Source organism: Coenobita brevimanus, chromosome 62 (genome assembly GCF_032717465.1).
Source record: "Coenobita brevimanus isolate Jiangsu-jjx chromosome 62, ASM3271746v2, whole genome shotgun sequence".
Classification (NCBI taxonomy): Eukaryota; Metazoa; Arthropoda; class Malacostraca; order Decapoda; family Coenobitidae; genus Coenobita; species Coenobita brevimanus.
The window spans coordinates 34,618,442-34,629,771 of NC_137015.1; the positions used below are offsets into that span (position 1 = coordinate 34,618,442).

At 46.8% G+C, this 11,330-nt stretch overlaps 1 protein-coding gene across 1 annotated transcript; it reads left to right on the forward strand.

Moving 5' to 3' along the window:
• Positions 1-9,645: 9,645 nt before the first annotated feature.
• Positions 9,646-10,397, forward strand: LOC145404034 (uncharacterized). Its single transcript, XM_080275636.1, has 2 exons — positions 9,646-9,789; positions 10,044-10,397. The coding sequence occupies exons 1-2, from the start codon at positions 9,646-9,648 to the stop codon at positions 10,395-10,397; spliced, it is 498 nt and encodes a 165-aa protein (XP_080131762.1).
• Positions 10,398-11,330: the final 933 nt, after the last annotated feature.

The window sequence follows — 11,330 nt, forward strand, 5'->3', positions numbered from 1 at the left end:
TTATCTCGCTGTAGAAAATATCCCTTAATGCTTGGTCTTTCAGCTCCCGTATTCTCCTCCTAGATGCATAGGTCCTCTTTTTCATCACCCGTTCCTTAAGCACCATGTCACCAGTATGAGACGGAAAGATAATCTAATGTTTTGGGGAGGAATGAGGAGTATGAAAGGTAGGACACAGTACTGGCAAGAGTTGTTGGTGATCATTTGTCCGTGATGGTACACAAACACCAGGATTTATTGCAGTGCATTGAAGCTCACTACCACATTGTAAATTCTGCATATAACAAATGGTTAAGGTGTGGGGGTTGAGTAATTGATGGGACACGTCAAGGGACTTGGCATTTTTTCTTTACCAACCCAGAATGAACCCTGGGATTAGGCTTTAAGCAGTGAAAAGTACATGTTGATTGGGACAGTGTTTGGTAAATCAGGAAATAGTTATCAGAGAAATTACTCATATGCAGAATGAATATTGGAGTACTGAGAGAGAGAGAATTATCTGCTGCATCGAACTTTCACAATGAGCAGAAGTGTCTTTATACAAAGAATTAAGCCAAAAAGTAAAAGCTATATCCAGGAATGCCTAATTACTTAAAAGCCAGTCCCATAATATCACTTGCTTAGTGTAGGTGGTTGAAGCAGGGTTGCCATAGGATGTTGGAAAAAGGATGTGGTGTATTTCCTTGAAGATTCAAGTCTCTGTCAGCTAGGTATAACATCCACTGTGCTTATGGAGAGGCTACTATACATTATCTTTTCTGTCTTCAATGTGTGTGTGTGTGTGTGTGTGTGTGTGTGTGTGTGTGTGTGTGTGTGTGTGTGTGTGTGTGTGCATGCAGTGAAGGTGCCCAGTAAATTATGAGTTTAGTGGGTTAGCTGCATTGGGTTGAGCACTGGGGAGTAGTGTACTGTTTTTTATTTTTAATTCATTCTCAGTACAGTTTCCTTTGGAGTAAAATAACCAGAAGGTATATCATTTATCAGATCAAACTTCTCACAATTGACACACAGTTGCAGACAGAAGTATTGCTTCATTTTTTAGTGGAATGGTTATGAAACTTAACAGAATATTCCTAAAAGTTTGTTCACTATTTCGCTGTTTATTGTAAAGAAGTGTATCGATATTTATGTCCGCAAATGTACATGAAGCAGAGTGATGTACAGTATATCTTTGTTTAGACAATTTTGTTGAGTTTAAGTACCATTTTGGAGTACAATATACAAATTATATTGCAGTATTATTTATTTGCTTAAATAATACATTTACATTACAACATGAGTTAAACTGTGTTCCCAGTAATTGCACATTATAGTCTGTTCTAATACAGGTACAGTACTACATATCTGTACTATGAAAGACCAACCATACAATATTGGTTATGTTGAGTTGAGCCAGGACAAGGAGTTTTATGAGTGATGCATGTGATGGTTAGTTTAGAATAAGTTCACAGCCAATTTATGGAGTATATGCAGCATGCTGTAAACCTTCAAGTAGAGCTTGGTATTGATTAGTTTTCATTTAATTTTATACAATTTCTTTTACTTGTATTAGCCTTTTATTTATGCATTATCTATTATATTGTAGGATTATACTCAGTGCAACAAAGTAGTGAAACTTGTCACATTGTTAATGTAAATTAGTGTAATAATTTAAATTAACTTTGTGCTAGGTCAGTTGTATGCAGTAACTTCCTTTGCTAAGTTGCTTAATGTAAGTGTTGCACTTCTCATATTTTTGTAGTTTACTCTCAGAACAATATCAGCGTAATATCTCAGTTTTGTACATTTGTCTCTAAAGACCATGATGGATAAGATGTAAGTGCAACCTGTGTTGTTGCTGACTACCCTGTAAGGTTTAGTTATGCAAGTGAACAACATCTGCTGATTCAGACAACAGACCTTTGTGGACAATAAAAGCTTCTCAGTATCGACCATTTTCATTGTCTCATTATAGAACAAATTTTGTATGTGGTGAGAGAACAACTGTTCTAAGTGAAGTACTACAAGTCCCAGTTTGTCAGTGATGCATTTCAGAATATCAACTTTTTCCATGAAAGTGGTGCTGAAAGTTAGAAGCTGGCAAATCAGCTTTGTAGGTACAGAAGCAATGAAACTTTAATGGGTAGTTTTTCTGTAAATTATGTGGATGTAATAGCTAAATTGAACATATAAAAAATCATATAACAAGAACCATCAGCTATCCAAGTGAAATACAAGAGTGGCAATGTCAGATAAAAAAGTCAGTGACTGGTGCCCTACTGTGGATTAGGACGACAACGAAAAGTCAACGAGGTTGTATTAAGAAAGGAACCAGTTTGGTCAGTAAACATTTTTCCAGAGCAGTGGAATGTCATCAAGAGTAATTTTATATTTTCATATTTTTCTTGTAATTATTCAATTATGTTTGGTTGTAAAGTATGTGGTAGTTACACAGAATAAATAAATTATTGTACAGACTGGTTAAGTGCAGGAAAGTTGGTGTCAAACATAGCTATGGAGCCATGATGGGAGAAGTTAGCCCATTGGGTCTGATAATATATTTTCCAGTTTATTCTTGCTACATCCAGATTATTTTCTCAAACTTAGGAAAGGTCTCATACTGAGTAGGTTAAAAGAAAGCTATATCTAATGCCCTTAAAAAAAAAAAAAAATCCTTAGCTGATTAATATTATCTGAAGATAACAGACATAAAGTGAATGGTACTCTGTCATCATAGTCAAGTGGATAAACCCCTTCAACCCAAGAATATTAAGTTTTATCCATACTGATGCCTTAAGACTTGTCAGTTTGAGAAGGTCTCTTGTACAGAATGGGTTAATAAGCATTACTGTATACAATAGCTCCAGCTGCTCAGCCACTCCTAACCTGAAGAAAAGCATCTGAAGATAGCAGAAATAAAATTGTATGTCATGGTAGTGAAGTGGGGAGTTTTTTTCTTTCCCAGTGTATTAAAGCATTGTATGTCAGAGAAGTGGTAAGTGGGGGGTGCTCACCATCCTCTCACTCGATGTAGTGCTGCTCCCGGGTGACTGCCCTTTCCTCTCTCCCTTCCTTCTTCTTCTGTCTTTCTTCCCTTCTTTCCTTCTTCTTCCTTCTGTTTATAGGTGACTCTGCACTGAATGATAAGCCAAATGGTTTCTTGTACACCAGGAAACCTTTATTACGGTGGGTGATAACCATATAACCAAACTATGACGCCTGGTGGTTTAGTGGGTATTTAAAACACTCCAACCGGATTAAGCCTGTGTAGGTTTATATCAAAGGGGTGGTTGGGGTTTATTTGCTCACATAATGCCACTGAGGGATGTGTGAGGCTGGCCACTCTCATCTGAAATGTCAGGATCAACTTCCTTAGCCCCTGGCTCCGATGCTCCTCATGGGGCAACACAGGATTAGATGATGTATGTATGTCGGGGATATGTTCCAAAATAGCACATCTTGTCATACAACTCTATAGTAGTGTAAAATGGAAGTAATTGGCAAGTCAGTCAGATAGGTTCCAGCGCAACTTTCTAATTTTGTATGGAAATCACAAAAACAGAATTCTACCAAGACATAAAATTGTAGTATCCACCTCACTTACATGAGTGCCTGGTCAGGTCTCACTTACAGGATTTACAAATGTATGCATCAGTGGGATGAATCTTTCAAACATCACTATCCATATACTCTGCTTTGCTGTTATACCAATTGCCTTCCTTTCATATAAGGACCAGAAATTAAACTATTGTATTCATGGGTCCAAGCACTGAAGGCTTACTGTGGCTTCTCCGGCAGCACCTTGACAGTGAGTCACTTAGGTACTGAGGTTGCAGTTCTGTCATTATATATACCAGTGTGAGAATTTGTTACATATTCTTTAAGCTTTAGCCATCTCAGTCAGATTACATTATTTTGTATTACTGTATATTCTTGCAGCTAGAGGATTATTTTATCCACAGCCCTCTGGATCTGAAGGTTAGTGAAGGCTGCATCGAACCCTTCCAGTTTAAAGTCTGTCTTAAGCTGACTCAAACTGTTAGGAAATACCAAGAATAAAATGAAAATGATGTACTTGAATGAAGGGGTTAACAGTTGAGTACCTGCAGCAATAAACAGGATTAATCTATCTGTGGAGCAATTTGAACCAACATCAAACTGACCTTATTAGTGTATAGTCTATGTGTTGTCATCTAAGACTCTCCTATCAATCTCCACCAAGTGCCCCCCTTTCCCCCAGAAATTCTTCAAACTTGTCATCATTGTTAACAGTAAAAAACACTTTTTTCTTTAACCTCTTCAGTGGGAAGATGTTAACTGTTGTTTCTACTAGACAGCTGTATTCATTTTGATAGAAACCTTTGGTAGTGAAAGAATTAAAAAATCCCCATTAACTAGTACAGTCCCACTGTGCCAATTACATTGCCACTGACAGATATTTACAGGTAATGTTACATGAAAGAACTATACCCACATATTGAATTTTGAGAGACCTCTGACAAACAAAGGATTAATCGTGATACAGGCAGTCCTTATTAAAAGTTTAATGTTCCAAAACCACAACTATTTCCATACAACAGCTACTGGAAACTGCGAGCAAATGACAAATAAGCTGTTAAGGGTCAGTGGGATTTTGAAAGGGTACTTTTCCATGATTTTTTGTGTGGCTTAGGAGCAGAAAAGAAAAAAAACACTTTCTGTATGATTTTTTTTTGGGGGGTGGGGAGGGAGGATTCATGTAGTACTGTACAGTTTGTGTGTGTGTGTGGGGGGGGGGGGGCGGTATGTGAAACAGAGGGAGAAAAATTACCGTACTGCATATGACATATAGAGGGAACATGTTTGTATGCTTCAGTAGCCTATATGTGGCAGTTTGCAGATAAATGGAGAGTTCATATTCCTAAAGTATGGGAAGGCTCTTAGCACACAAGTATAACACCTGCATGAGGTATGTTGTATTTTCATTTTACCCGGAGTTTTTATTCTCTCTCAATAAGAAGTGCAAGAAATAGGAGGTTTGGCTCTTGGGTGGATGCTGCAGCTGCTTCACCCAGGGTGTGCAGCACCACCACATGTAGACTTCTTATCAGTGCCTTCCTTTGAGTGCCACAATACAATTTTATTTGCATGTCTATTTTGTTTGTTTGTTTGTCAGTATCCAGATATTTTATTCCTAGAAAGGGTGGCCCAGAGGATTAAACATCAGATATAATTATTCCCTTGTACAATCACGGCAGATGTTTCGGAGGGCCTTAGAGGGCCCAGTACCTGCCCAGGGCCCCAACCATTATACCTCCATGGCCCCAACCAAATGGGCAGATTCGCATGGCCATGTGGAACGTGAGATGTGTGATTGAGGAGAGCAAGAGGGTGGAAATGGTGAATGTGTTCAAGAGTGCAAGATATGCAGTGATGGCATTGTATGAAACTAAGATGAAATGGTGTGAAGTGGGGGAGTGAGAAGGTGTAAAATGTGTAAGGTCGGGCATGAATGGGCAAGGAAGGAGTTGAATGAGGTGTGGCAGAGTGGAATGAAAGACTACAAATGTGTGTGACAAGTTCAAGTTTGAGGAGGTGAAAGTGGCTGTGATTGTAAAGTATGCACTGTGTGTTGACAGGAGTGAGACAGAGAAAGATTTTGGGATGAGCTGGAAGAAATAATAGTGAAATAGAAGCCGTGACAACAGAGGGCATCATGACACCCCCAGGAGGTGACAACGGAGGGATAGGTAGGGCGTGCGCGACGTCCGTGTGATATGGGCATGTCCCATACGGCTGCGCGCCCCTATTCCATGGAGTGCACCCTGCGCAAACACCTCAGTCCGGGTGCATTATCCTCCAACCAAACCAACCCTCGCCAGGATCGGGGTGGAGTTAATAAACCAGCTCGACAGCATCTCAGCAACGGCCCGTAGCCGTGCACAAGCAACGGCCCGTAGCCGTGCACAAGCAACGGCCCGTAGCCGTGCACAAGCAACGGCCCGTAGCCGTGCACAAGCAACGGCCCGTAGCCGTGCACAAGCAACGGCCCGTAGCCGTGCACAAGCAACGGCCTGCAGCCATGTGTGAGCAGCGGCCTGCAGCCGTGCCCAGGCAGCGGCCTGCAGCCGTGCCCAAGCAGCGGCCTGCAGCCGTGCCCAAGCAGCGGCCTGCAGCCGTGCCCAAGCAGCGGCCTGCAGCCGCACATTTAAGAGTCGGCCTATAGCCGCTCACAGTGTTGTCCACCCCCCCTGCAGAACCCGAGCCGGTCGACTGCCGCACATCGGGAGAGAAAGGCATGCCCTCTCTCCTGCAGCTGCCTCAAGGGGCACGACACCGGCGAAGGCCCATAGCCGCGCCAGTAGACGGGACAGCCCGTTGCCCCCTTTTGACTACATGTTACCCTCATACAGGACATCGGTGATGGCCTGTAGCCGTGCCTGCAGTCACCCTTCCTCTGCGGTCCCATCGGGAAGTCGGGCCCTGGTAACGGCCGGTTGCCGTACTGACAAGAAAGGGACGGCCGGTAGCCACCCTCCTCCTGTTGCCCAAGGGACCTCGGTGATGGCCGGTAGCCACGCCAGGGAGGGACGCCCCAAAAGTCCTTACCCCCCTGTGACCCAACAACCAGAGGGAGAACCCCGCTTAAGCTGCCCTATCGGTGGTAAGGCAGGACCCACCCCTATCTCCCCAGCCTGAGGCAGCCTCTAGGAGGAGGACCTCCCATTCACGGACTGCTGGAGGGGACCTGTATTGACCCCGGGGCTGCATTCCATCCAGCTGGCACCAGTGGGCAACCAGCAACTGTCGGACTCCTGTCGCCAGCCCTACCCTGACGGTGAAGCAGTGGGAGCGAGACTGCAGCAGATGGGCTCTCCATGCCGCCGCTAGTACCCTGGGGTGCGACTTCTCCAGTTCTGATGAGGAGCAACACCCTTTCCACACTGGGCGCCTGCAGGAGCACCTACAAGAGCTTTTCGGCCTCAGTCCCGAAGGCTGAACCCCTATACCCAGCCCCTCTAGTGTGAGGCCCTTCACCACACCCAATCGAAGCCCACTCCGGAAGACGACGCCCCTACAAGTAGTCCTGTATCCTCTAGACAAGAAGGCATCTGAGGGGATTCAGCCAACCCTGGGCTGACACCTGCAAGTTGCCGAGCGGCGGCTACCTTGCCCCACACCCCTGCCGTGACTGTGACTTACATGCCCGTGAGGTGAAAATGACAATTGGAGCATAGTGAGAGAGGTTAACTATTCCAACTCCACCATGTGTAAGCTGAGACAGTAATATTACTCTGCTATCCTGCTCCACTCAAGTGAACACGGGACGTGTATAATCACTACAAAGTATATGCAGCCCAATAATTAACTGTACTCTCAACTTCACTTAGGTGCAGTGTCTGTCTGCTTATTCTCGAGACGGCCGGTATCCTGCGTGATACCTACAATATCTCTGCCAGTCTGAGCTTTGCCTTTGTATAATCTTGTGGAACATCTAGCTGTCTGGTATTAATAATCTGGTAATATACATGTAAAGTTGTTGCCCTTGTTTTTATGCCCTGTTCCTCTCACACTGTCTTGACTCCGGTGTAGAAAGGGAACCCAGCTATTCTGTAGGTGTTGCTAGGACGGGAAGCCGGCCTAAAAACACCTAGCATAACACTAGTGGACAGCGGTGGTTCTTGACCCGGGCAGATACAGAGGGGAGCAAACAGGGAAATCATCAAAATGTCAACCAAAACGCATGTACAACGCCCAAATTTGATCAGGAGCAGTACGATATCCACACGTACCAATCCATAGTCAAGCCGCTGTTAGATATTACCTTTGAAGGCGACAGACAGAAGATCGCAGTCACCCTACCACTTCTGGGCAAAGCGGCAGCCAGTATCACACCCAAAGTCGTCCCCGAACTAACATGGGCGAATTTCACCAAAATAGTGGTGGAAGCAATCGCACCCTCTCTAGGAAGCGTGGTGGCACTGTCCTAACTGGACAGCCGTACGTCGGAAGCCAGATGACACTCATCCAGACCAGGCGGCTCGTCACCGCCGCATACCAGGAAGCTGATGCAGAAACCTGGGAGCAGCATACTTTTAGTACCCTCCTCAGAGTTCTCCCTGATGTGGTCAATGATCACTTTACCATACACGACCCTACAGGAGACCTGGACAGGGACGTCCAGCTGATACGGCAACTCCTGACCTCCCGCTCCACCCCTCAACAACACAACGTAGTAGGCAAATTCCCTATGAACAAACCAGCCACACCCAGCAAGCCTCGGCCACTACCAGCCCACACCAACCCTATGCCAACCCCACCTAGGGCACACCCCACCAACACGTGCCCTGCATACAAGGAGAACCAGAACCTAATTACAATAAATCCCTGGGAGTTCTCCGCTTGTAGCCACTGCTGTCCACTCCATGACATCCGGGAGCAGCTTAAATCAGCCCGGCGCAAATCAAACACTCCAGGCCGACGCAAGGTATCATCGTTAGAGAATGAGGGCCCCGAGGACGACACCGCACCAACCAGAGATACCGATTCTGGGGAAACGGAGCCAGAGGAAGACGAAAGCCCCAACAGCTGGATTTTTAGGCCCGCCCCCGTACCTCCCCTTGGTGGCGGGGGCCACTTCTCAGAAATATCGCCCCCCAGTTTATGATAAGATGAGGCTGAACAGGGTTAAAGCGAGGCTTCTGGTCAATACGGGAGCAGCCAGGTTGTGCATTTATAGTCACTTTTCCTCACGTCATAAATCGGCTTTTGGCTTGCTTTTCCCTACGTCAACTCATCTCGTGCATGCAGGGGATGGCCCCTTACTCATCCGTGGGGAAACCCAGGCTTTACGCACCAATACTTAGCAGAACGTCTCAACCCAACACAAATTCATCGTTTTCGACTCAGCCTGTCACACCTACAATGGGTATTTGGGACTGGACCTCCTTCAGAAACTGCGAATGACCATCAAGTGTCACAAGTGGCAACTCCAGTTTAAGAAGCCACCAACCCCCACCCTCAATCCCTCACAACCCCTGTGCACCTGCAAACTCTCCCTTGCCCCCCTTCAGCACTGCACCCCACCCGCCTGCCCCCCCTTTCCCGACCACCTCTCCAGCCTCCCCGCGCCCACACCACCTTTCCCGCTACCACCACCACCATCACCATTCCCCCTCATCACAAAGCATGACTGCCATTAAACAGGCCCACTGGAACATCCGTCTTATTCTCCCCGGACCTGTCGACCGGAATCCTCTCGGCCTGTCTCATCCCCCACGTTCCTCCCCCCCCACAATGCAGTGGTCCAAATTGCCAGCATCACCACCACCCCTCTCACACTACCCATGGGGCTTGTGGTAGGAGAAATGGAAGAGGCAGAACCATGCACCCCCACCCCCTCCTCCTCCCCCACCCCACTACCCCCCATACCCGAGCATCTCTCACCCCACCAAGCTTCAGGACTTTTTTGCATCAGGACCTACCGATATCAGCCACACTACCTACCTGGCACACGAGGTACACACCACAGGACCATCTATCTCCCAACCATCCCGACGGAAAAACCCAAAACAACGAGCAGAGGAAGACCGGCAGGTCCAAGAAATGCTCGATGCCGGCATTGTTTCACCTTCCACCAGCCCCTGGTCCTCTCCTGTTGTCCTCATCAAGAAGAAAGACGGCACCATGAGATTCTGCGTGGATTACCGCCACCCCAACAACGTTACCATCAAGGATGCCACCCCACTGCCCAGAATCGACGATTCCCTTGACTCGCTGCATGGCGCCTCCTGGTTCTCTACCCTTGACCTTCAATCTGGGTATTGGCAGGTCCCCATACACCCCGAGGATAGAGGGAAGACTGCATTTTCCACTAGTAATGGAAAGCATTATGAATTTAACGTCTTGCCATTCAGACTCTGCAACACACCAGCCACCTTCTCCCGATGGATGGAGTCCGTCCTGAATGGCCTCACCTGGGAGATACAGTATGTCTGGCATACCTGGACGACGTTATCATTTTTAGCAAGACATGGGCCGATCACCTTCAGTGTCTCAGTAAAGTTTTTCAACGTATCCGCCAGGCAGGTCTCAAGCTCCGGCCTTCCAAGTGCATCCTGGCTGCAAGAACTGTTGCTTTCCTGGGGCATATAGTCTCGAAAGATGGAATTTCATCCGACCTTGACAAGCTGCGCGCCATCGCGGAGCTCCCCCTATTGCAAAACGTCCACGAGATCCGAACCTTCCTATGCCTCACCTCATACTATCGTCGGTTTGTGAAGGGATTCGCCAATATCGCCAAACCTCTCCACAACCTGACCCAGAAGGGAGAACCCTTTGCCTGGACCAATGAACGACGAGCTCTGTTTCAGGAACTGAAAGACAAACTCATAACTGCCCCCATTGTTGCCTTCACCGATTACACCTTACCCTTCTGATTAAACACAGACGTCTCCCTGATCACAATCGGCACCATCCTTGCCCAAGTCCAGGAGGGACAAGAACATATCATCACCTGCGCCAGTCGCACCCTTAACTAGGCCGAAAAGAATTACGCCACCACCAAGTGAGAGTGCCTGGGCATTGTATGGGCCTTGGAGCATTTACGGGCCTACCTTTCTGGAACAAATGTCACCGTCATCACAGACCACCAGTTGCTCCAATGGCTATAACAGTCTGACACCCACAATGTCCAACTCATCAGATGGAGGGAGATGTTGGAGGAATTTAATTACGAAATTCCTACTGCCCCAACAAGCTCCATACTAACGCCGATGCACTCTCATGCCTGCCCCTCCACATGATCCAAAGCGAGCCAGAGCTCCTCCAACAGTGGTGCAGCAAGGATCGCCCCACTTGGATTCCACCCCACTTACTGACCAAACTCCACCAGCAGGGTGACAATTTATTTACCCCATCGGGCCACATTCTCTTCAACCCAGATACAGCCTTAGACACCATGAGGCATCTCCACGCCAATAACAGAATCCACTTAGGTATTAAGAAGCTCCTCCAGGTGTTCAACAATACCTATTGGACCCCCAACCCCAGCGACCTGGCCAAGTCACTCAGTCCTGCTGAGCCTGTGCCTTAGGCAAGGATGTCACCTGCACCGCCGGTCCATCAGGCAGTATAACCGCCCACAAGCCTTGGCAGTTGCTATCGGTAATTGTAGAGGGGCCTCTACCACCTAAGTCCGGATACTGTTACATCACCACCTTCATGGATACATATTCCAAGTTCCTCACCGCGTGCCCCGCCAAAGAACATCATGCCGTCACCGTGGCCGACACCCTAGTCTGCCAAGTCTTCCCCTGTTTTGGAAAACCTCAGGCCATACACTCGGACAATGACCCCGAGTTCACCAGCAA

Coding starts and splice junctions, on each gene's coding strand:
- LOC145404034 (XM_080275636.1), top strand. CDS start 9,646: ATGAGATTCTGCGTGGATTACCGCCACCCCAACAACGTTACCATCAAG. Junction 9,790..10,043: donor TTCAATCTGGGTATTGGCAG/GTCCCCATACAC, acceptor CGTATCCGCCAG/GCAGGTCTCAAGCTCCGGCC.